Source organism: Gorilla gorilla, chromosome 20 (genome assembly GCF_029281585.2).
Source record: "Gorilla gorilla gorilla isolate KB3781 chromosome 20, NHGRI_mGorGor1-v2.1_pri, whole genome shotgun sequence".
Taxonomy (NCBI): Eukaryota; Metazoa; Chordata; class Mammalia; order Primates; family Hominidae; genus Gorilla; species Gorilla gorilla.
This window is the reverse complement of record NC_073244.2, coordinates 13020069-13046626: the sequence shown is the minus strand read 5'-3', so window position 1 is coordinate 13046626 and position 26558 is coordinate 13020069. Positions and strand designations below refer to the sequence as shown.

The following is a 26558-nucleotide window of genomic DNA, read 5'->3' as shown; positions in this document are numbered from 1 at the left end:
AATCCAGGTAGAGCTGGGAAGTTCCAGGTATCTGGGCTGTTTGCTCTGGTGGACAAAGAGCAGCTGCAAGGTGGGGCTTGATTAGCCAGTGAAGTCTGAGGATCCAGAGGGAAACTTATTCCTTTCTTTTGTTGAAATCAGCATGAGCAGGAAATGGATCTTTCCCCCAATCAGAGAACTTCACATGTTTTTCTAATAGAATAGCAGTGTCTGAGGTGTATACACGGGGAGTGGCCGCCCGGGAAAACGAGGCCATGAGGCTCCTGGCATGGAGATGACACACGAAGCCTCTCGTAACTTCTAGAGGGGAAAATAAAGCAGTCATTCCATGCTGGGCATGGTGGCTCACGTCTGTAATCCCAGCACTTTGGGAGGCCGAGGCAGGTGGATCACCTGAGGTCAGGAGTTCGAGACCAGCCTGGCCAACATGGTGAAACCCCATCTCTACTAAAAATACAAAAAAAAAAAAAAAAAAAAAAAATTAGTTGGGCATGGTGCTGGGCACCTGTAATCCCAGCTACTCAGGAGGCTGAGGCAGGAGAATTCCTTGAACCTGGGAGGCAGAGATTGCAGTGAGCCAAGATCACACCACTGCACTGTCCAGCCTGGGTGACAAGAGTGAAACTCCATCTGAAATAAAATAAAATATAAAAGTTAAAGCAGTCATCCTGGCTTTTAGGAACCCGCAGAATCAGGAAGTAAGCTAAAAGTCGTCTCCCTTTTGTCACGATGGAATTTGAAATAGGTGCATTTTCCTTCTGACTTATGATTCTGTTTCACGGTGCCTCTGCAGAAATTCAGTACGTCCCCATGGGCACCTGTGTCCTTCAGGAGATGAGGAAATTTTCTCCATTCCTTGTCCCTGTCCCTAGACTCTGCCAGCTCGTGCATGTAGAAGCTCCCGGGAAAACTGTCAACCTGTGCACATTCAAGACCGCCATATACTTGTTATTGAAAAGCCATCAGTCATGTGAGCAGAACATTTTTATGGTTGAGATTGTCCCCAGGGAAACCCGCCTTGCAATTCAGACCTTCCACGGAGATCGACTCCAAACTCTCATCCCGTTCCCACTTCCTCGTTCCCATGGAGGCTGCGGTTCTCTCTCTCTGTGCCGCTTACAAATTGTCATACCTATTTCCAAAAATGACACAGAAAACTTCAACATGGGGCTAACTTTGAACAGAGAAAAAAAAGCAAAGAATTCAAGGCGCGAGGCATTTTCAGGGAGAGAGGGAGAGCTTTTGCATGGTTTGAAGGGATGATCTTTAATGAGTTGAGGGTCACCTAGAATAGAATTAAACTGTAGAGAGCAAATTGTTGGAAATGCAAGGAGAGACTGCGGAGAAGACTCCAACACAGCCTTGATCTGGGAGATGAGACTCAGGTAACAAAAAGTTTGAATAACATGGTTGATAAGATTGCGGTAACAGATAGGACTGAACTTTGCACTCTGCAAACAATATACATTTTAAAGTGCTCTTGGAATAGTTAGAAAAATTAATCATTGGTTAAATCTGAAAAAAAAAATAAAAAATAAAAAACAACCCACCCCAAACCAATACATTCCAAAAAAGCAGACATGGTACTGGTTCTAATCTCTGGCTGCAAGTAAGCATAACTGGAATTAATTTTTAAAAGCTTAACTGAACAAGCATGTAAGAGAGACTCCTACCACTTGATAATTAAAAAGAAAAGGAAAACCAAAAAAAAAAAAACAAAAAAAACAAAAAGGGCTGGGCACCATGGCTCACGCCTGTAATCCCAGCACTTTGGGAGGCCGAGGCGAGTGGATCACCTGAGGTCAGGAGTTCGAGACCAGCCTGGCCAACATGGTGAAACCCCGTCTCTACTAAAAGTACAAAAATTAGCTGAGGGTGGTGGCGCATACCTGTAATCCTAGCTACTTGGGAGGCTGAGGCAGGAGAATCGCTTGAACCCCGGGGGCAGAGGTTGCAGTGAGCCGAGATGGTACCATTGGACTCTTCTAGCCTGGGCAACAAGAGCTAACCTCCATCTCAAAAAAACAAAAAACACAAAACAAAACAAAAAAACAACCAACCCATAAGTCTTAAGTTGGAGGATCGAAACACTGCAAGGATAGACTATTTGAAGATGACGATGATGTGAACATGGAGACAAAGGCAGAGGTTTAAATGATTATAGAGGAAATTTGCTTGATAATTTATTATATAAATATAAATCACAAAAATGAGATGATGAATATTGGAAATAATAAGCACAGACGAACTGATTAGAAAACAAATAGAACTGACAAAATCAAAAAGCTGGATCTTTTAGAGAGATGCTGCTCAGTAGGGTGGCCACAACCCATGTGAAAATTAAATTAAAAATTCATTTTCTCAGTCGCACGAGCCAAGTTTCCACTGCTTAGGGGCCATGTATGGTTAGCGACTACTGAAATGGATAGAACAGATACAGAACTTTTCCATAGCTGCTGAACGTTTGTTGGACAGTGCTGTTTTAGAGGGAGGAATCAATAAAACAGAAAAACTAAGACAAAGGAGGGGGAGAGAACAAATATTGTAGATAAAATTAAGAATGAAGGCCTAGCGCGGTGGCTCACGCCTGTAATCCCAACACTTAGGGAGGCCGAGGTGGGTGGATCACGAGGTCAGGAGATCGAAACCATCCTGGTTAACACGTTGAAACCCCGTCTCTACTAAAAATACAAAAAATTAGCTAGGCGTGGTGGTGGGCGCCTGTAGTCCCAGCTACTTGGGAGGCTGAGGCAGGAGAATGGCGTGAACCCGGGAGGCGGAGCTTGCCGTGAGCCGAGATCGCGCCACTGCACTCCAGCCTGGGTGACAAAGCGAGACTCCAACTCAAAAAAAAAAAAAAAAAAAAGAATGAAAATAGATGTAATTTATTTATTATGGATTGATTGATTGAGACAGAGTCTCACTTGGTTGCCCAGGCTGGAGTGCAGTGGTGCAATCTCAGCTCACTGCAACCTCTGCCTCCAGGGTTCAAGCGATTCTCCTGCCTCAGCCTCCCGAGTAGCTGGGATTACAGGCGCCCACCACCACACCCAGCTAATTTTTGTATTTTCAGTAGAGAAGGGATTTCAGCCTGTTGGCCAGGCTGGTCTTGAACTCCTGACTTCAGGTGATACACCCGCCTCGGCCTCCCAAAGTGCTGGGATTAAAAACAGATGTCATTTAAATCCATAAAAAATTGTAAAGACAGCTCTACTAACAATTTTGGAAATATTAAAAATAACTTCATTTACTGATTCAAGTGTTACTTTTATTTAGCTTAATTGTTTCTCTTTACCAGAAATTGAGGCCCTGAATTTGCCCCAGAGAATGGGTATGCCATTCTGTCTCATAAGCTGTACTCTCTTATTATCAGTAATTTCTAAATAGCCTGTAAAATTTATATGGACTCAAAATGCAGGAAACATCAATAGGTTGAAACTCAACAACCTGTAAAAAGTTACTCCTGTACTTAATTGTATAAAATGTGTATTGCCTACATGAATGAGAATAAAAACTTCCAAAATGCCCCCAACAAACAGGGGTTTTTGCACCTTACCATGAGTAGCTTTCTGGAGCAAGCCGGAGTGGTTAGAGGTGTGACTCAGCAACCACAAACACAACCATTTTTGTGTGGAAGTGTGGCTCTTCAGCCTTTTTTTTTTTTTTTTTTTTTTTTTTTGAGATAAGGTCTCACTCTGTTACCCAGGCTGGAGTGCAGTGGCGTGATCCTAGCTCACTGCAGCCTCAACTTCCTGGACTCGAGCAATCCTTCTGCCTCAGCTTCCCAAGTAGCTGGAACTACAATCATGTGTCATCATGCCCAGCTAAGTTTTATTTTTTTTTAATCTTTAATTTTTTTTAAGAAATAGAGATGAGGTCTTGCTATGTTGCCCAGGCTGGTCTTGAACTCCTAGGCTCAAGCAATCCTCCTGCCTCAGCCTCCCCATTAGCTGGAACTACACTTGTGTATCATCATGCCCAGCTAATTTTTAATTTTTTATTTATTATTTTTTTAAAGAGATAAGGTCTTGCTCTGTTGCCCAGGCTGGTCTTGAACTCCTAGGCTCCAGCAATCCTCCCACCTCAGCCTCCAAAGTGCAGCCTCTATATCTTGAACTCCACACCTCAAACCCAGATTGTCCACATGTGAGCACCTGTCTTTTTGGTTTGCTATTTCTCTCGTGAGTTGTATCCAGTTGCCCAAGGTGGAAAGTTGGGCGTCATCCAGCAGGTAAGTCCTGACAACTCCACCTCCCCGATGGCTTCAGAGGCCAGCCTCTTCTTTTCTGTTTCCTCTGCCTCTCAACTTCCTCATCCATCTACCATAAGCCAGAAAAGTGACCCCCAAATGTGAATCCGATGGTGTTCTTTCTGCCTGACATCTTTCTTTGGCTTCTGCTGTGGGGTAAAGTCCAAGCCCCTTGGTTCCCTGTCTTTCCTCTCTGGTCTAATCTTCTATTCCTCTCATCCTGTACTTTGCCCTTCATCAACTCTGAACTGTTTATAGTTCTCTGAACATAGCCCGAGTGATTCACACATTTGCATGTACTGTTCCTCTCCTGCTGTGATAAAGCGACAGTCACCTAATCCCCGCCCCTCCGTTGCATTTTTTTTTTCCTACAAGATTTATTATGCACCTACTGTGTGTATGGCTCTGGGATGCTGTAATAAGCAAGACAGACACCATCTTTCCCTTCACGGGGAGTATGTGTCTCGTGCATACTGGGAGGGCAGGGACAGTGTCTCCATCCATTTCTGCATTCCAATGCCAAGAGGGTGTCAGATCTGGGTGGGTCGAGGTAGGGAACAGGTAAACATAACTCACAGTATAATGTCGTGTTACAGCCAGGCTGGGTTCATCACGCCTGTGATGGCAGCGCTTTGGGAAGCCAAAGTGGGAGGATTGCTTGAAGCCAGGAGTTTGAGACCAGCCTAGGCAACATAGAGAGACCCGCTCTCAAAAAAAAAAAAAAAAAAAAAAAAAAAAAAGCTGTCGCAGTGGCACGCTCCTGTAGTCCTAGCTCCTTGGGAGGCTGAAGCGGAAGGATCACTTGAGCCCAGGAGTCCTAGACTGCAGTGAGCTATGATAGCGCCATTGCACTCCAGCCTGGGCCACAGAGTAAGACCCTGTTTCAAACAAACAAACAAATAAAAAAAAACAAACAAACTCCCACTCCCCCAAACTCCATACCACACCCTCTCCTGGTCTCTCTGGGAGACCTGGGTTCGAGTTCTGGCAGAGCTGGTTATTGGCAAAGTAGCCCCTCTATGCCTCGGTTTCTCCAATTCTAATGGGGATGATTGCTTGAATAATTGAGTTAATATGACCTCATTGATGGATTGGACCGTGTGTGCTGCAGATTACACACTTTAAAGTGTATTCATGCCTGTAATCCCAACACTTTGGTAGACTGAGGCAAGAGGATCACTTGAGGCCAGGAGTTCTAAACCAGCCTGGGCAACGAGTCCCCATGTCTACAAAAAAATAGAAAAAATTAGCCAGGCATAGTGATGCACGCCTGTAGTCCCAGCTACTCGGGAGGCTGAGGTGGGAGGATGGCCTGAGCCCAGGAGTTTGAGGCTGCAGTGGGCGATGATCACACCACTGCACTCCAGCCTGAGGCGACAGAGTGAGACCCCCCCTCCCCCAAAAAAGTGTATTTATGGGGGTGAATGTTAAATGAGAATGTCCACTCGCTGCCTTGGTTTACTGGAACTGCGAATTCAACGGGGACACACAAGTTTTCAAATGCATGCGGAATACTGGCTGGAGGTTACCCCAAAAACGTAGCCTGTGGATTTTAAGAATGTATTTATGAGTATGGTTCTCGTTTTCTGGGTGAGTGGTGGGTGAGAATAGAGGGTGCATTGGCCCGGGGAGTTCGGAGATGCGGACCCTCCCCGCTGCAATGTGAGGAATTTTGCTGTGTGACCCTAGTGAGCTGCTGCATCTCTCTGGACCCCTCCCGAGGGAGGCCCGGGGTCAGGGGGCCCCTAGGCAGTCCCGGGCGCTGCCACGCGGTGACCCGATCTCCTCCCGGGCACACGCCCAGCGCCGCGCGCAGCCTAAGCCACCCCGGTGGATGCTTGATGAGCCCTTGCAAGCTCGGTTTCTCCTCTTCCCTAGCTTTTTCCAAAGTTCCATCCGTGGCAGACTCAACCTGCGGGGTCTGCAGCCACGAGGGACCCTCCCAGGGCGCCCTTTCCTCCGGCCGGGACCGCCCGGCGGCGGCCACTGCCCGAGCGCCAGTCTGGGGAGCGGAGCCCGGCGCACCCGGGGGGCGGGGCCAGCGCCTCGGCAGCACGCCCGCCCATTGGCTGAGCGCGAGGGCGGCGCTGCGGCCGCCGCAACCGCCGGGGCCGGATTCCCCGGAGCGGAGTGCGCCCCGGGCTTTGTGCTGCGCTGAGGCCTCCGGCTCGAGGGGGCGGAGCCTTGAGCGCCTAGGGCTCCCTCCCTCGCCCCCATGGGCACACACGCAGACACACACACACGCCCATCATGGACACACACACGCCCATCATGGACACACACACACACACGCTCGCCCACCATGGACACACACACACTCCCACCATGGGGACACACACACACACTCTCACTCTGGAACCAATCCTGGGGACACACACACACACACACTCTCCCACTCGGGAACCTGCCAATCACACACACACACCCACTCTGGAACCTGCCAAACACACACACACACACACTCCCACTCTGGAACCTGCCACACACACACACTCCCACTCTGGAACCTGACACAAACACACACACACTCTCCCACTCTGGAACCTGACACACACACACAAACACACACACACTCCCACTCTGGAACCTGACACACACACCCAAACACACACACACTCCCACTCTGCAACCTGACACACACACACACACACACACACACACACACACGCGCTCTGGAACCTGCCAATCCTGGGGCTGCTCTAGCGAGGAGGCCCCTGGGACCCCGCCTCCTTCCGGGCCTCTGCGTGCGCGGTATATCTCCTAAGAGATCCGCAGCATGCAGAGGGCCCGCCCCCGTGGAAGGACTCACTCCCTCCCCACTCACTCACTCACTCTCTCTTCGAACAGAGGAAGCCTGCGGTTCCCGAAGCGGGAAGGCCCTCTGGGACTCCGTTCCCTTTCTAGCCTCTATATGCGCCGTATGTCTCCAAAGAGCTGCGCAGTTCTATTCCAAAGGCGTCAGCGCGGGTGGGGCGGTATTGTCAGGCAAGGAAAAGGGGCGCTTCCCCGCTTCAAGGACACGCGCTCCTGCGGTCGTCGCTGCTGACCACGAAGCTGTCAAAAGTTCACCTCCTTGGCTGCCCCCAACCCCTGCCCCTTTGCCATTAAATCATTTACTAGATTCCAACGAGAGGAATTTGGCTCCGGGGACTCGAACCTCTGAGGTCAGGGTCTGGGGCCAGTGTGGGAGAGAAAGGCCTTGAATGGAAACAAAATAAATTACTTTAAGGAGTTTATAAAACTCACACTTATAGGGAGAGCCGCGGGGCCCTGTGGTCAATGTACCAGCAGGCCCATGACGCAACTGTTCCGTTTGGAAATTTCTGGAAAGCAGTAATTTTTGGAATCATAAATCTTGAGTATTTTTTTTTTAAACTTTGGAAAGTTTTTTAAACTTTTTTTTTAAAGTTTTTTTAAACTTTGGAAAGTTTTAAGCTTTGGAAAGAATGTAACAAAATGTTATTAACATATGTGGAGCTATCGAATCATTTAATGGTGGTTTCTGTATTTTCTGTTTTGTTTTTTATCACATACCTTCTTAATTAAGAAAAACCCAAACTAATTTGAACTTAAAAAGGGAGGCAAAGAAAAAAGTGTCAGAGTGACTGGATTTTTGTGCGCAAGTCATTTAACAATGCAGCGCTGCGTCTCCTATTTCTCTGGCTTTTAACCTTGCTTTGGACAAATTGGTCGCTTTTTGTTTTGATGTAGTTTCAAGCTTACGGAAAAATGGCAAGATTATATCTAGATCAATCAATTGTTTACGTTTTATTCTACTTGTTTTATTACCTTTCTAATATATTTATGCACACACATTATATACATTTTTTTCCCCTGAACTATTTGAGAGTTAGTTACAGGCATGATACATTACTCCTTAATTCTTCAGTGGATATTTCCTAAGAACAAGAAAGTTCTCAGGCCAGGCGTCGTGGCTCGTGCCTGTAATCCCAGCACTTTGGGAAGCTGAGGCGGGCGGATCACCTGAGGTCAGGAGTTCGAGACCAGCCTGACCAACTTGGAGAAGCCCCGTCTCTACTAAAAATACAAAATTAGCCAGGCGTGGTGGCACATGCCTGTAATCCCAGCTACTCGGGAGGCTGAGGCAGGAGGTTCGCTTGAACCCGGGAGGCAGAAGTTGCAGTGAGCCGAGATGGTGCCATTGCACTCCAGCCTGGGCAACAAGAGCGAAACTCCGCCCCCCCCCAAAAAAAAAGAAAAGAAAAAAAGTTCTCTTACACAATGATGGTACTGGTGCCGTTGTCAAAATCAGGAAATTAACATTGATACAGTATTTTAATCCAATGTCTTCTATAATCTCATCTGTTGTCTCAATATTGCCCTATATAGATTTTTTTTTCCTAGGCGAAGATTCCAATCTAGGATCACACTTTGCATTTGAATGCTGCTGTCTCTTAAGTCCGCACAATTCCTCAGTTTTCTGTGTCTTTCCCAACATTGGCTTTTATTTATTTATTTATTTATTTTTAAATTTTTTTTGAGGCGGAGTCTCACTCTGTCACCCAGGCTAGAGTGCAGTGGTGAGATCTTGGCTGACTGCAACCTCTGTCTCCTGGGTTCAAGTGATCCTCCTGCCTCAGCCCCCAAGTAGCTGGGATTACAGGCGTGTGCCACCACACCCAGCTAATTTTTGTGTTTTTAGCAGAGAAAGGGTTTCACCATGTTGGCCAGGCTGGTCTCGAACTCCTGATCTCCAGTGATCTTCCTGCCTCAGCCTCCCAAAGTGCTGGGATTACACGTGTTAGCCACCACGCCTGGCCAACATTGGCAGTTTTGAAGAGCACAGGCCAGTTATTTTATCGAATGACCTCAAGCTAGGGTTAGTAATATATGGAAAGAAAGCTACACAAATATTTTGTCTTTTTCATTGCCTCATAATGGGAAGTACGTGTTGTTGCCTTGTCCCACTATTGTGGGCAATGTTATTTGAAGTATTTTTAACTAGAATTTTTAAGAAGAAATACATTTCCCGTAAGGCTCAGTACCCAGGACATGCATATACCTGAATGAAAAGCTTCCCACAACAAGATTTACTCTTGCCGTTTTCTTGTACTGTGGGATTTTTTTTCTTTTCCCCCTGCAGGAGGGGATGCTGCTGGGGGCTGAGGACAATGCTAAACCTGGATGTCTCGAGGACAGGGGATGGGGTTTCTGTGTCATCTATGTTCTGATGCTTGTTCATTTAATACGAGAACAGGTTTCCTACGATTTGGCACACTGGGACATTCGACACGTGTTTGTTGAATGAAAAAAAGAAAAAAGAGAAATGCTAACAATTTGTTGAATAGTCCATAAAAGAGCAAAGCTGGCCTGGCGCGGTGGCTCACACCTGTAATACCAGCACTTTAAGAGGCCAAGGCAGACGGAGGTCACGTGTTTGAGACCAGCCTGGCCAACATGGTGAAACCGCTTCTCCACTAAAAAAAAAAAAAAAAATCAGTTGGTGTGGTGGCGCGTGCCTGTAATCCCAGCTACTCAGGAGGCTGACGCAGGAGAATTGCTTGAACCCAGGACATGGGGGTTACAGTGAGCCAAGATTGCACCACTGCACTCCAACCTGGGTGACAGAAAGAGATTTTGTCTCAAAAAAAAAAAAAAAGCAAACTTATTATTAAAACACACTCCACACTTCACCCCTGAGCCCCATATTGATTTTGTAATAAGGCAAAGATAATTTTTTTTTCTTTTTTTGAGATGAAGTCTCATTCTGTCGTCCAGGCTGGAGTGCAGTGGCACGATCTTGGCTGACTGCAACCACTGCCTCCCGGGTTCAAGCAATTCTCCTGCCTCAGCCTCCCAAGTAGCTGGGATTATAGGTGCCTACCACCACGCCCAGCTAATTTTTGTATTTTGAATAGAGACAGTGTTTCACCATGTTGGCCAGGCTGGTCTCGAACTCCTGACCTCAAGTGATCTTCCTGCCTAAGCTTCCCAAAGTGCTGGGATTACAGGCGTGAGCCACCATGCCCAGCCAACAAAGATGATTTTAAGAGAACCTTTGTAAAAGCTCTCACCGATGCCTGTCAGCTGTTTTATGCGGTCATTATTAGAATATTTGGGAGTAGAATCATGTAACAGATCAATAACATTGTTTACTGTCTAGCAGAGGCTTTTGAAAAATGTATTTCCTGGCTGGGCATTGTGGCTTACGCCTATAATCCAAGCAGTTTGGGAGCTCAGGGAGAGCGGATCTCTTGAGCCTAGGAGTTCGAGACCAGCCTGGGCAATATTGTGAAACCTCATCTCTACCAAATGTATATATACACATACAAAAATTAGCCAAGCATGGTGGTGTACGCCTGTAGTCCCAGCTACTCAGGAGGCTGAGGTAGGAGGAGCACTTGAACCTGGGAGGCGGAGGTTACGGTGAATCAAGATCATGCCACTGCACTCCAGCCTGGGCGACAGAGTGAGACACTGTCTCTAAATAAATAAATGAAAGAAGAAGCTACTTGAAAAAAATATGTATTTCCAAATATACGTCAGTTTTGACAGGATAGTACACATACAGAGTAAAAAATAAAAATAAAATAGGGCACTTTTTTGTGTCCCTTTCAGAGGGACATATGTCCCATGTGTCCTCCCCCCTCCTGCCCCTAGTTTTTTTGCTTGTTTTTTTATGAGATGGAGTCTCACTCTGTCGCCAGGCTGGAGTGCAGTAGCATGATCTCAGCTCACTGCAACCTCCGCTCCCCAGGTTCAGGTGATTTTCCTGCCTCAGCCTCCCATGTAGCTGAGACTACAGGTGCGCGACACCATGCTCAGCTAATTTTTATATTTTTAGTGGAGACAGAGTCTCACCATGTTGGTCAGGATGGTTTGGCTCTCCTGACCACGTGATCCGCTCACCTTAGCCTCCCAAAGTGCTGGGATTACAGGCATGAGCAGGAGCATCTCTTGAACCCGGGAGGCGGAGGTTGCAGTGAGCTGAGATCGTGTCACTGCACTCCAGCCTGAGGGACAAGAGCGAGACTTCATCTGGGGAAAAAAAAAAAAAGAAAGAAAAAAAAGAAATACTGCATCAAATTGCACTTGCCTCTTGGTGCAAGATTCCTTCCTTTGCTTTGAACTGCCTCCCCGAAGCAAATTGGTGTTTCTGTGACTCCGTCTGTCTAGGAAAGGGGTCCTTTAGTGGGGACATTGTCTTTCTTGGGGAGGGTCCACCAGAGGACTCTGACACAGCAGTCTCCTTTCTCCTCCGTCAATTTAGTTAGATTTTAGTCTCTGATCTTCTCAGCAGTGTATAGTGAAAAAGCCACCGCAGCTGAAAGTTTCAGGAAGATGATAGTTGCTTCTGTGTGCTCACCCAGGAGCTTTTGGGAGGTTTAGGGAGAACTGGGGGAAAATTGGGACCAGCAGCACAATGTGGCTTTGAAGGGGAGACCGCGGATGGACACAGAACTTGCATTTTTGGAGAGGGGAGGTCTGGGTAGATGTTCCCTACATACACAGCAGCACTTGTGTGCAGGTGTGAGGGAGTGACAGCTCCCGGACGGTTTGGCATTTTCCTGCAAGTCTGCCATCTTCTCTGGCAGACACAGCCTGGGCGGCTGACTGTCCCTACCCCAAACCAGAATTTGGGCAGGAACGGACACTTGGGCTCATTATGTGTCAATGAGGGGGATCAGGTCAGGGGCACAGGGAGAGGAAAGTCAACCCCGTCCTCCACTGGGGCTGTTTCTCATCTTGCATGACACGTGGCTTTCATAATGTCTTCACTTTGTGGTCTGTCTCACCAGAAGAAGCTGCTGTTCTGTGGCTAGTTCATTTGTGTCATGCCCTTTCCCCACCCTGGGCTGCTTGTGATTTTTCTTTTCTTTTCTTCCCTCCCTCCCTTCCTTCTTTCTCTTTCTTTTCTTTCTCCTTTCTTTCTTTTTCTTTTTTCTTTTCTTTCTTTTTTTCTCTTTCTCTCTCTCTTATCTTTCTTTCTCCCTCTGTCTCTTTCTTTTCTTTTTTCTTTCTGTATTCTTTCTTCTTTCTCTCTTTCTTTCCTTCTTTCTTTCTCCCTCCCTTCCTCCCTCTTTCTTTCTCTTTCTTTCTTTCTCCCTCTTCTTTCTTTCTCTCTCCCCTCCCTCCCTCCTTCCTTCCCTCCTTCTTTCTTTTTATCTCTCTCCTTCCTTCCCTCCTTCTTTCTCTCTTTCTCTTTCTTTTCTCTCTCTCTCTCTCCCTTCCTCCTTCTCTCCTTCTTTCACTCTCTCTTCCTTTTCTCTCTCTCTTCTTTTTAAAGATAGGGTCTTGCTTTATTGCCCAGGCTGGAGTGCAGTGGTGCAGTCACAGCTCACTGCAGCCTCAAACTCCTGGGCTGTAGCAATCCTCCCACCTCAGTCTCCCGAGTAGCTGGGACTATTGGTCTACGGGTGTGCACCATCACACCTGGCTAATTTTTTTATCTTTATAGAGACAGGGTCTGGCTATTTTGCCCAGGCTAGTCGTGAACTATTGGACTCGAGAGATCCTCCCGTGTTAGCCTCCCAGAGTGCCATTACATGCACAAGCCACTGCGCCTGGCAGGCTTGTGATTTTCATGTGGAGCTTTTCACATTCTGTCTAACAATCTGAGTTCAGAGGAACCAGTATGGGGAGCAAGAGTATGTGGAAACGTCCAGCACCAGTTTAGAGGACTCCCACTCAGCTAGGGGGTGCAGTGGCCACCCCAAGTGGCTTTTCTTTCTTTTCTTTCCCTCCTTCCCTCCCTCCCTCCCTCCCTCCCTCCTTTCTTTCTTTCTTTCTTTCTTTCTTTCTTTCTTTCTTTCTTTCTTTCTTTCTTTCTTTCCTTCCTTCCTTCCTTCCTTCCTTTCTTTCTTTTTCTTTCTTTCTTTCTCTTTTCTTTTCTTTTCTTTCTTTTTGAGACAGAGTCTCACTCTGTCTTCCAGCAGTGGCACGATCTCGGCTCACTGCAACCCCCGCCTCCCAGGTTCAAGCAATTCTGCTGTCTCAGCCTCCCAAGTAGCTGGGATTACAGGCACCTGCCACCACGCCTGTATAATTTTTGTATTTTTAGTAGAGATGGGGTTTCACCATGTCGGCCAGGCTGGTCTCTAACTCCCGACCTCAGGTGATCCACCTGCCACGGCCTCCCAAAGTGCTGGGATTACAGGCGTGAGCCACCGTGCCCAGCCTTTATTTTTTTTTAATTGACATATAATAATTGTATATGTTACATATTTATGGGGTACCATGTGATGTTTTGATATCTGTTTACATTGTAGAATTATTAAGTCATGCCAATTTAAAAGCTATCACCTCACATACTTATCATTGTTTTACGGTTAAAAATATCTACATTTTTGGCAATTTTGAAATGTCCAGTGCACTATTACTTATTATAGCAACCATTGGGTCCAATACATAACTAAAGCTTATTTCTCCTAAGTGAAATTTTGTATGTTTGATCAACATCTCCCTACAGAGTTGGAAACACCTGGAATGGGCTTATAGTGTTCGAAGGATAGTCTTCAAAGAATTGGTTGGGCGCGGTGGCTCACGCCTGTAATCCCAGCACTTTGGGAGGCCAAGATGGGTGGATCCCGAGGTCAGGAGTTCAAGACCAGCCTGGCCAACGTGGTGAAACCCCATCTCTACTAAAAATACAAAAATTAGCTGGGCGTGATGACGGGCGCCTATAATCCCAGCTACTCAGGAGGCTGAGGCAGAGAATTGCTTGAACCCGGGAGGCGGAGGTTGCAGTGAGCTGAGTTCGCGCTATTGCACTCCAGCCTGGACGACAGAGTGAGACTCTGTCTCAAAAAAGAAAAAACCACCAAAGAACACAGGTCAGCATGTTTATTTAACCCATTAGTGAGGGAACAGCAGGATTATAAAGCCAAAACATGTATAGTCACTGAAATAAGAAGGCAGTGTTAGCTGTGAGGCTACTTAATGTCCCATAGGACAATAAAACTGTAATCTTTGGGGATGATTTTTTTCTTTTTTTTTTTGGCAAGGACAGATGGGATCTCACTCTGTTACCCAGGCTGGTTTCGAACGCCTGGGCTCAAGCAATCCTCCCGCCTCAGCCTCCCAAAGTGCTGGGATTACAGGCATGAGCCTCCATGCCCAGCTGAGAGTATCTTTTCTCTGAGATGAAAATAATTTGTAGCATATCTGTCTGTAAGTTAACTCTAATTTCCTTGAGTCTAGTCCCTAATAGAAATAGTAAAATCGGCCAGGCGTAGTGGGTCATGCCTATAATCCCAGCATTTTGGGAGGCCAAGGTGGGCAGATCACTTGAGGTCAGGAGTTCAAGACCAGACTGGCCAACATGCTGAAACCCAGTCTCTACTAAAAATACAAAAATTATCCAGGCATGGTGGTGGGTGCATGTAATCCCAGCTACTCGGGAGGCTGAGGCAGGAGAATTGCTTGAATCTGGGACACAGAGTTTACAGTGAGCGGAGATGGCACCGCTGTACTTCAGCCTGGACAACAGAGCAAGACTCGGTTTCAAAAAAAAAAAAAAAAAAAGAAATAGTAAAGTCAATTACAGGTACATTTAACTAGTGCAGGTTGATAAACTATCTGGCCCATCACTTGCTTTTATAAATAAAGTTTTATTGGACCTAGCCATGCCTCTTCATGTACATATGTCTGTGGCTGCTATCATGTCATCATGGCGGAGTTGAGTAGTTTCAACCAACACCGTATGTCCTGCAAAGCCTCAAGTATTTGCTGGTGGCCCTTTACAGAAAAAGTTGACCAACTCCTGTGCTGACAAAAGAAATAGCTCAGATGGGCCTGTCAGCTAGGGCTCCAACACAGGATTGCAAAGTCTCGCAGCCTCTGGCCTTGTTTGCAATGGTTGGATAATTTTTCTTCCCATTGTCTAGGCCGGAAGGACTTATGTGTTTGAGAGGTTTGTGTTAGGCCATTGATGACGCCTCTTTTGAATGAAAGGGCTGACCCTCTGAAGTGGCTCCAGCCCGGGAAACAAGCCCCTTCCTCTTGTGTGTGTGTCCTTGCCAGAGCGCTGGAACTCTGTGGGTCCTGGATCATTGTTGTCTGCCTTGTATATTGCTTCCTTCAATTGAATTTCAGCCCTCAGGTTCCCACAGACAGATCAGTGTTAATGATGTTGATAATTATGATAATTATAGATACCCTCTGTAGTTAATTTCTATCAAGCCTAAAAATGTCTCCATCAAAGAATCTGATGTGTTACCGACGTCATCCTGTTTATTTCTTGCAACAGCCTTAAGAAGGAAGGAAGGGACTCTTATTAACAATCCCCCCTCCCTTTTTTTTTTTTTTTTTTTTGAGATGGAGTCTCACTCTGTCACCTAGGCTGGAGTTCAATGGCACAATCTTGACTCACTGCAAACTCCTCTTGCGTTCAAGCGATTCTACTGCCTCAGCCTCCCAAGTAGCTGGGATTATAGGCAAGCACCACCACACCCGACTAATTTTTGTATTTTTAATAGAGACGGGTTTCACCATGTTGGTCAGGCTGGTCGTCTTGAACTCCTGACCTCAAGTGATCCACCCACCTCAGCCTCTCAAAGTGCTGGGATTACAAGCATCAGCCACTGTGCTAAGCCCTAGCCCTATTAGAACTTCCTAATTCTTGTTTTTTTTTTTTTTTTTTTTTTGGACAGAGTCTCACTCTGTCAACCAGCCTGGAGTGCAGTGGCGTGATGTCAGCTCACTGCAACCTCCACCTCCCAGGTTCAAGTGATTCTCGTGCCTCAGCCTTCTGAGTAGCTGGGATTACAGGCGCCCACCACCACGCCCAGCTAATTTCTGTATTTTTAGTAGAGTCGGGGTTTTACCATGTTGGCCAGGCTGGTCTTGAACTCCTGACCTCAAATAATCCACCCACCTCAACCTCCCAAAGTGCTGGGATTATAGGTGTGAGCCCCCGTGCCCAGCCCCAAGATAATTTTCAAGAGTGATCCATGCCATAAGGAAAATGTAATGAGATAATGTGTTAGCTTATGAATGGAGCAGGAAGGGCAACTTCTGCTGGGGAAATCAGGGAAGATCTGTGTAAGGACCTGAAGGATGCAAAGGAGCAAGTCACAAGGGGACAAGGGACCAGGGTGTTCCACCCAGAACAGCTTGTGCAAGGTCCTAAGGTAGGGCTGAGCCTGGGTGTGTGTGGGTGGGAGGTGCAGAAAGGAGGCCAGCCTGGGAGAAGAATTTAGCAAGACTGGCAGGGATTAGACCCCCCAAGGCCTATAGGGAGTTGGCTTTTATTCTGTATGCCTGAACTGTCTAGTGTGGGAGACGGTAGTCATCTGTGGCTAGTAAACATTGGAATTGTGTCAGGCACAGTGGCTCATACCTGTAATCTCAGCACTTTGGGAGGCTGAGGTGGGAGGATCGCTTGAGCCAGGAGTTCGAGACCAGCCTGGGCAACATAGCGGGACCCCATTTCTACAAAAAATTAAACACTTAGCTGGGCGTGGTGGCGCATGTCCATTATTCCAGCTACCCAAGAGGCCGAGGTGGGAGGATCACCTGAGCCCAGGAGATTGAGGCTGCAGTGAACTGTCACTGTGTCACTGTACCCCAGAGCCTAAGTGACAGAGCCAGACCCCATCACACACCCAAAAAAGAAATCGTTACACATTTTATCCATGTGACAAAATATCACAAGTACCCCATAAATGTGTAAAATATTGTGTATCAATGTAAAACTTTTTTAAAATTTTAAACTGAAATTAAAATGAAATGCAGTTAAAAGTTTTGTTCCTTGGTAAAAATTGGAGCCCTGGTACACTGTTGGTGGGAATGTAAAATACTGCAGCTAGGCTGGGCACAGTGGCTCACACCTGTAATTCCAGTACTTTGGGGGGCCGGGGTGAGTGGATCACTTGAGGTCAGGAGTTCGAGACCAGCCTGGCCAACATGGTGAAACCCCGTCTCTACTAAAAATACAAAAAAAATTAGCGGGGTGTGGTGGTGGGCACCTGTAATCCCAGCTACTCGAGGCTGAGGCAGGAGAATTCCTTGAACCCAGGAGGTGGAGGTTGCAGTGAGCCGAGATCGAGTCACTGCACTCCAGCCTGAGTGACAGAGTGAGACTCCATCTCAAAATAAATTAAAAAAAAAAAGAATAAATCCTATATTATTCCACTTATATGAGGTTCCTAGAGTCATCAGAGTCACAGAGACAAAGTAAAATGGGATGTCGGGTGCAGTGGCTCACGCCTGTAATCCCTGCACTTTGGGAGGCTGAGGCAGGAGGATCACGAGGTTAGGAGTTCAAGACCAGCCTGGCCAACATGGTGAAACCCCATCTCTACTAAAAATACAAAAATTAGCTGGGCGTGGTGGTGGGCATCTGTAATCCCAGCTACTCTGGAGGCTGAGGCAGGAGAATCACCTGAACCCGGGAGGCGGAGGTTACAATGAGCTGAGATCGCGCCACTGCACCCCAGCCTGGGCAACAAAGCAAGACTCCGTCTCAAAAAATAAAAATAAAAATAAAGAAAAGAAAAAGAAAGTAAAATGGAAGGTGCCAGGAGTTGGGGAGGAGGATGAGTGTGACTGGTTTATGGGGGCAGAGTTTCAGTTTGGTTAAGATGAGAAAGTTCTGGAGATGGGTGGTGGCGATGGTTGCATAGCCACATAAAAGTATTTAATACCGCTGAACTATACATTTAAACGTGATTACAATGGTGAATTTTATGCTATGTGTAGTTTACCACAATTAAAAAAAAATTGGATTTCCTAGTTGCACTAAGCACATTCAGAAGCCACAAGGAAGAAGTGGCTACTATGTTGGATGGCCCAGATAGAGAACATTTCCGTCATCGCAGAAAGTTTGACCAGATGGTGCTGTTCATATATGGATGTAGCTTTTGGGGCCACTTCTCTTCCCTGAGTTTGGCCGGTGGGATCCACTGTGCTGAGAATCACAGTCTGGGGATTTGGGGTGAAGAACACTCCCCAACTTTCTTTCTTATTTTTTGTTTTGTTTCGTTTTTTGTTTTGAGACAGAGTCTCCCTCTGTCACCAAGGCTGGAGTGCAGTGGCATGATCTTGGCTCCCTGCAACCTCCCCTCCCAGGTTCAAGCGATTCTCCTGCCTCAGCCTCCTGAGTAGCTGGGATTACAGACGCCCACCACCACACCTGGCTAATTGTTTGTATCATCAGTAGAGATGGGGTTTCACCATGTTGGCCAGGCTGGTCTGGAACTCCTGACCTCAGGTGATCCGCCCACCTTGGCCTCCCAAAGTGCTAGGATTACAGGCATGAGCCACCACAACCAGCCTTTTTTTTTCTTCCTTCCTTCCTTCTTTCCTTCCTTCCTTCCTTCCTTCCTTTTCTCTCTCTCTGTTTGTCTCTCTCTTTTTCTTTCTTTTTTTTTTTTTTTTTGACAGAATTTTGCACTTGTTGCCCAGGCTGGAGTATAGTGGCACGATCTTGGCTCACTGCAACCTCCACCTCCCAGATTCAAGTGATTCTCGTGCCTCAGCCTCCTGAGCAGCTGGGATTACAGGCATGCACCAGCACACCCGGCTAATTTTTGTATTTTTAGTAGAGACAGGGTTTCACCATGTTGGCCAGGCTGGTCTCAAACTCCTGACCTCAGGTGATCCACCCACCTCGACCTCCCAAATTGCTAGGATTACGGGCATGAGCCACCACACCAAGCCACATTTGCATGTTTAAGTAACTAACTAACATGTCTCCTCCATTAGACCTTGTGCTCCCAAAGGCAGGATCTGCAGCCACTTTTTCCCCATAGTGGCCACAGTATCTAGATTAGTGCAAGCAAATGTCTGTTGAAGCAATCAGTGGTTTGGGGGCAAGTTACTTAACCTTCCTGTACCTCAGTTTCCCCATTTGTAAAACAAAAAAATAAAGGAGATAACAGTGTATCTACTTCACGTGTGGGGTGCAGCAGCATGCTGGAGTTGGCTTGCTGGAGCCAATGGTGAAGTTTTCAGGCAATTTGTGAGCCATTTGTTAAACAGATATTCATAAAAATTACATAAACCTACAGTGAAACAAATTACATTAAAAACAAAAGTTTTTAAATTAACAAAGCTTTTTAAAAGTAACAAATACTCAAAACTCACCACCTCCTAATATCATACGATGTTTTCCTATTATTTGTGCTGTTGAGGTTATTTACTACTTTTGTGTCAATAGTAGATACATTTTGTGTATACTTATAAATACTACTTAGAGGAATGCTACTATGTATCTTTTTGTCAGCTTATATTTAGTAACTTCATGTTGGTAGCCTGAAATCCACCACTGGTAGGAATATTTACACCATGGAAATTGGCAAATGCTATATAAATCTGGGCCTCCCTGGGCCCCTCCCTCAGGCAGCTGTTAAACATTTACAAGCACACCAATGGTTTGGAGGCTTAAACCAGTTAATAGATGTGTCTGGCATGTGGGTAATGATGTAGACGTGCCGCTTTTATTGTTAGTATTTGGTTGGCTTTCACTGTCTGATCCAGAATTGCTGCACATGCAGACAGGAATTGGACAAAGCCATTTATTTATTTATTTATTTATTTATTTATTTATTTATTTATTTCCCCCCCCCCCTCCCCTCTCTCTCTCTCTCTCTCCAGTTTGCCCGACCATCTGTAAGTCACACGGCTGCACCGCCGAAGGCCTCTGTTGCCACAGCGAGTGCCTGGGCAACTGTTCTCAGCCCGACGACCCCACCAAGTGCGTGGCCTGCCGCAACTTCTACCTGGACGGCAGGTGTGTGGAGACCTGCCCGCCCCCGTACTACCACTTCCAGGACTGGCGCTGTGTGAACTTCAGCTTCTGCCAGGACCTGCACCACAAATGCAAGAACTCGCGGAGGCAGGGCTGCCACCAGTACGTCATTCACAACAACAAGTGCATCCCTGAGTGTCCCTCCGGGTACACGATGAATTCCAGCAAGTGAGTTCTAGATGTGGGTCTGGGGGGCAGCCGAGAGGAGAAGGAACATGGGGTTGGTTGTGACGATGCTGCTTGTTAGAACTGTGTGCAAACCCAGGGTTAATTGGCTATGAGTGAGGTCTCTGCTCTCAGATGCTACTTTTGCACCCTGTTTTGGTCCTGGGCTTGGGAGCGGGAGTTGGCTACCTTTTTCTCTAAAGGACCAGATAGTATATACTTCTGGCATTGTGCCCACCATTCTTTTTTTTTTTTTTTTTTTTTTGAGATGGAGTCTTGCCCTGTCACCCAAGCTGGAGTGCAGTGGCACGAACCTGGCTCACTGCAACCTCTGCCTCCTGGGTTCAAGCGATTTTCCTGCCTCAGCCTCCCAAGCAGCTGGGACTGCAGGTGCCTGCCACCATGCCCGGCTAATTTTTGTATTTTTAATAGAGACAGGGTTTTGCCATGTTGGTCAGGCTGGTCTCGAACTCCCAACCTCAGGTGGTCCACCTGCCTTGGCCTATCAAAGTGCTGTGATTGCAGGTGTGAGCCACCGCGCCCAGTCTGGCATTGTGGACCTCAGTTCTAAGCTTTCTGTGGTTGGCTTCAGAACAAGAAAATATAATAAGGACAGAGTCCTTGGTTTTCCCTAAAATCCTCCACGTGGCCTGTCCTCACTGATGTAGCTTCATCATTGTCACATGAAGGATATACCAAGGTCTTTCGTGTCTTCCCTGACCTGTAGCCTGGTGGTGTGCCAAGATTAGCCCAGAACATACTGTCTCCAGGAGGAAGAGACTCGCTTCTGCATTATTCTCAGGGCTTTGCTGTTCTCTGAAGGACAGTATAATCAAACCATTTCCTGCCGTTTGGGTGAGAAATAGCAGGGTTTTCTCTCTTCGACAGTGAGTCAGATTTCCTACGCACATCGCAGACTTTCTGTTCGTACTGTGAGCTTCTTCCATGAGCTATTTTGGGGCCGTAACTGAGTTACAAAAATCCGTTTCCTGGTTTTTGTATTGAGGTTTTATGTTTTGTTTTAAAACACACACACACACCACAAAACAACACAAAAACAAATCAGAAACAGACACACATCAAGGGGCCTTGAGCTGACCTGCTTACGTAAAGTATCTTCCTCTTCAGACTTGAGAATTAGCCAAGCGACAGTGTTGGGGTGGGAAATTGTATTTCCCTGGGTGGAGAGGGCGGGAAGGAAAACAAGCTGTAATTTCAGTTCTTATGACTCTTTCTTTGAGTGTTTGTGGAAACCTGCAAGTACAATATGTTTTGTTTTGCTCGTTGTTGATAAAAACCTACCAAAAAAACCTTTTGGCTTTATTGACCAAAAGGGTCTATAAATCACCTTTGCATACCAGACAGACTTGTTTTGGGTTTTTTTTTTTTTTTTTTTTGGCCAGTGTATTCCCAAGATTGAGGAAATGACCATATTCCTTTTGATTCATTTCTTTCTTTTTAAAATCACAATTGAAATTAAAAAAATGGGTTAATATCTTCTGGCAAGATGTTTGTTTAAAAGACATTGGCCTTAAATAAAAGGCATTTTTTCCTCACCTTAACTATGGCCTGAGAAATATAGCAACCTCCTTTGATTTTCTCACTGATGATGCAGGAGATGCTAAAACAGAAACCCTGAGAAATTGACCGCACATCCTTGGTATCCGGGACCTTTCCTGAACGGAAGAAAACAAAGGAGAGGGTGGTGCATTGTCACCGTATTTTATTGTGTAGGTTTAAAAAAATTAATATTTTTATTTCTGAAGCTTTTAATTAATTAATTAATTTATTTTGAGACAGAGCCTCACTCTGTCATCCAGGCTGGAGTGCAGTGGCATGATCTCAGCTCACTGCAACCTCTGCCTTCCAGGTTCAAGCCATTCACCTGCCTCAGCCTCCCAAGTAGCTGGGATTACAGGTGTGAGGCAGCAAGCCTGGCCAATTTTTTTTTTTTGTTTGTGCTTTTGTTTTTTTGAGACGGAGTTTCATTCTTGTTGCCCAGACTGAAGTGCAATGGTGTGATCTTGGCTCACCGCAACTCAGCCTCCCGGGTTCAAGTGATTCTCCTGCCTTAGCCTCTAAGTAGCTGGGATTACAGACATCTGTCATCATACCCAGCTAATTTTTTCTTGTATTTTTAGTAGAGACGGGGTTTCACCATGTTGGCCAGGCTGGTCTTGAACTCCTGACCTCAAGTGATCCACCCACCTCGGCCTCCCAAAGTGCTGGGATTACAGGCATGAGCCACCGCACCTGGCCTGAAGCTTTTCTTTTTATCTTATGAAAGACTTAATAGTACTGTGGCATTTTCTAATGTGGTTTGATATCACATAGGGCCAGATGTTTTCTTCCATTCTGGTGGCTTATCTGGGAAGGAGTTCTTGATGTTTTCAGAGCAGAGTTCTGGGAACCCATGTTAAAAGGCCTTGGCCAGGCACAGTGGCTTATGCCTGTAATCCCGGCACTTTGGGAAGCTGAAGTGGACGGATCATCTGAGGGCAGGAGTTCAAGATCAGCCTGGCCACCACGGTGAAACCCCGTCTTTACTAAAAATACAAAAAAAAAAAAAAAATTAGCTGGGCATGGTGATGCATACCTGTTATCCCAGCTACTCGGGAGGCTGAGGCACGAGAATTGCTTGAACCCAGGAGGCAGAGGTTGCAGTGAGCTGAGATCACGCCATTGCACGTTAGCCCCCAGGCAAGTGTGACAAGAGTGAAACTGCATCTCCAAAAAAAAAAAGGTCTCACCATCTACTGTCGTTCCAAAGTACCTGCTGGGATGTAATAGCACAGTGCTGCTTCCTGAGATGAGAAGGACCAGATATTTGTGATGAATAAATTTTCAATGAGTATGGGGTATCCACTGGGAAGGGGAGGATTACCTAAAATCCTTGATTCTTCTTGGCCTCTCTCACTTCTTCCTATTAAGCTGAGGTCTCAAATTTGTCTACACCTCCATCTATTTCACCATCATGTCTGGTCTGACCCAGTCCCCTTGAACAATCTCTTTGCTCCTGCTTCCATTCTAGTGACACTGGTTAAAAGTGGCCACCTGGGCCAGGTGCAGTGGCTCACGCCTATAACCCCAGCACTTTGGGAGGCCGAGGTGGGTGGATCACCTGAGGTCAGGATTTCGAGACCAGCCTGACCAACATGGTGAAACCCCATCTCTACTAAAAATACAAAAATTAGCCAGGCGTAGGATTACAGCGGGCGCCTGTAATCCCAGCTACTCGGGAGGCTGAGACAGCAGAATTGCTTGAACCCGGGAGGTGGAGGTCGCAATGAGCCAAGAGTGTGCCACTGCACTCCAGTCTCGGCGACAGAGTGAGACTCTGTCTCAAAAGAAAAAATAAAAGTGGTCATCTGATCATATGCCATGTCCTTCCCTAAAACCCTCCAGTGGCTTCCCAAGACCAATGGACGGAATCCAAACTCCCCATCGGGAAGGCTCGGCCAGTTCTCATTCTCATTTCATTCCGGTGCCCCTTGGCCGTGGTGGCCGTTACTGCAGGAGCTTTTCCTGCAACTTGCTACATCCGCTTTCCTCTGTGCCTTTGCATTAGCTGTTCCCTCTTCCTAAAATGCTTGTCCCTGCATTTGAGAATGATCCACTTTTTCTCCTGGTCATCTAGATGGCAGCTTAAAAGTTACCTCCTTGGCAAATCCTTCCCGTCTGAGTCAATCATCCTTGCACTCTCTGTCACATCATTTATTTTTAACTCTTTGATTTGTCACTAGCTGATATTTTTATTGTCTTTTTTTTTTTTTTTTTTGAGACAAGGTCTTGGTCTGTCACCCAGGCTAGAGTGCAGTGGCACCCACATGGCTCACTGTGGTCTCAACCCTCTGGGCTCAAGAGATCCTCCTGCCACAGCCTCCTGAGTAGCTGGGACTATATAGGCACACACCACCACACCTGGCTAAAAAAAAATTTTGTAGTGTTGGGGGTCTTGCTATATTCCCCAGGCTCGTCTTGAACTCCTGGGTTTAAGTGATCCTCCCACCTTGGCTTCCCAAAGTGCTGAGATTACAGGGCCTGAGCCACTGTACCTAGCCTTTGTTGTCAATTTATTCACTCTCCCCAACCAGATGATAAGCTTTGTGAGTGTATCAGCTAGCTCTTGTTGCGTAACAAAACCACGTCAGTGCTTAGTGGCTTAAAACACTCCTTTAGGAGCTCTGATGATTTTATGTGTTGACTGAAGGTTTATCTGGCCTGGGCCTGTTTAGCTACGGCTGATGGTTTAGGGGAGCCTCTTGTGTCTTAGATGGTCGGTGGGGGTCTCTCTCCATAAGTCTCTTACCCCAGCAGGAGGAAGGGCAGACCTCAATGTTCAAGTGCTTTTCAAGCCTCAGCTTGTATCACGTTTGCAAATATTCCATTGGCCAAAGCAAGCCATATGGCCAAGCCCAGATTCAACAGGTGGGAACATAGACTCCACTTCTTGGTGGGAGAGGCTGCAAAGAACTCATGGTCATTTATAATTTCTCACTGGGAAAGCATATTATCTGCTTTGTTCACTCATGTATACCGGCAGCTGAGAACGGGGGTTGGCCAAGGGCCAGATAGTAAATATTTTCAGCTCTCAGGGCCATATGGTCTCTGTTGGAGCTACTTAACTCTGCCTTTGCAGCGTGAAAGCAGGGTTAGACGATATACTAACCAATAAACGTGGCCATATTCCAATAGGATATTATTTGCAAAAACAGGTGGCCTACTGGATTTGGCTCCCAGACCACTGTTTGCCAACTCCAGGCTTAGAGCATTGCCTGCCACATAATAAGAATAGAGGCAATAAAAGAAGTCAAACATTTGGTCAGTATTTTGTTTCTGCCTCAGCTGTTCTGCCACTACCTGGGTGTACTGCAACACCGTTCTGACACCATCCTCCTCCAAAGTTAGCATCAGACTCCACAAGTTTAAGGCTCAGCCCTCCATGAGATTTCCCTTGCTTCAGACGCTGGCAGCATCTTGGGGATCCCCCAGCCACCCACACTTCTGACTAACTGGCTCTAAATTGGGGGATTCCCACAAACTGTTTGGGTTTCATAATTTACTAGAAGGAACTCACAGAATGAAAATAAACCTGGCCAGGTGTGGTGGCTCATGCCTGTAATCCCAGCACTTTGGGAGGCCATGGTGGGAGGCTCACTTGAGTCCAGAGGTTCGAGACCAGCCTGGACAACAGAGTGAGATCCCATCTCTACAAAAATTTAAAAACATTAGCCAGGTGAGGGGGTGCATGCCTGTAGTCCCAGGTACTTGGGGGGCTTAAGCAGGAGGATCGCTTGAGCCCAGGAGTTCGAGGCTGCAGTGAGCTAAGATTGTGCCAGTGCACCCCAGCCTGGGTGGCAGAGCAAGATCTTGTCTCAAATTTAAAAACCCTGCTATACAATTACAGTTTTATTATAAAGGATACACATACGGCAAGATCTGGGAGAGTTCTAGATGCAGAATTTCCATATTGCCTCATGGCAACAGCATGTATCACCCTCTTGACATAACTGGTGTGTCCACCAGCTGGGAAGTACTACTGAGCTTCAGCGTCCAGAGTTTTTGTTTGTTTGTTTGTTTGTTTGTTTTGAGACGGAGTCTCACTCTGTCACCCAGGCTGGAGTGCAGTGGCTCAATCTCAGCTCACTGCAACCTCCACATCTCAGGTTCAAGCGATTCTCCTGCCTCAGCCTCCCAAGTAGCTGGGACTACAGGCGTGCACCACCACGCACGGCTAATTTTTGTATTTTTAGTAGAGACGGGGTTTCACCGTGTTGGCCAGGCTGGTCTCGAACTCCTGACCTCGTGATTCACCTGCCTCAGCCTCCCAAAGTGCTAGGATTACAGGCATGAGGCACTGCACCCGGCCCAGTATCCAGAGTTTTAATTGGAATCTCATTCCTTAGGCGTGATTGATTGAAATCATTGACCATGTGATTGAACACTGCCATTTCCAGCCCCCTCCTCTCCCTGGAGGTCCTAAAAGCCCCAACCCTCCGATCACAGGGTTGTTCTTTCTGGTGACCGCCCCCCACCCTCATGTTATCTAGGCCCCCCCGACAAGTCACCCCGACATTCCTAACACTCCTAACAAAAGCATTCCTGTGACTCAGAAAGTTCCAAGGGTTTTTGAAGCTCTGTGCCAAGAACCGGGATGAAGACTAGATACATACTTTATGATCCTACAGTCACAAAAATCATTCGAAGAGTTGAATACCCAGGAGTGTGAGAACAACAGTAGCAGCAACAAGGATGCCACCAATAAAAAATGACCCTTGTAGCAACGGATAAAATTGTGTTCTGTGTGCGAAGTGTTTTTGTGGTATGCTTCATTGAGTTCCTCATCACAAGCTGTGGCGTTGGTGGTGTTATTTTCAGATGAAGAAATGGAGACTGTAACAGTTGGGAATCTTGTGGTTTCATGCACCAGAA

At 46.6% G+C, this 26558-nt stretch overlaps 1 protein-coding gene across 7 annotated transcripts in view; it reads left to right on the top strand.

Annotated features, from left to right (window-relative positions):
• INSR (insulin receptor) overlaps positions 1-26558 on the top strand; it is a 184860-nt gene that overhangs the window by 92246 nt on the left and 66056 nt on the right. For all 7 annotated transcript variants that reach the window (XM_055371434.1, XM_055371433.1, XM_055371432.1 and 4 more), the window contains one exon: positions 19808-20129. In XM_055371434.1, coding sequence (XP_055227409.1) covers positions 19808-20129 — 322 coding nt within the window. The remainder of the gene's footprint in view (positions 1-19807; positions 20130-26558) is intronic.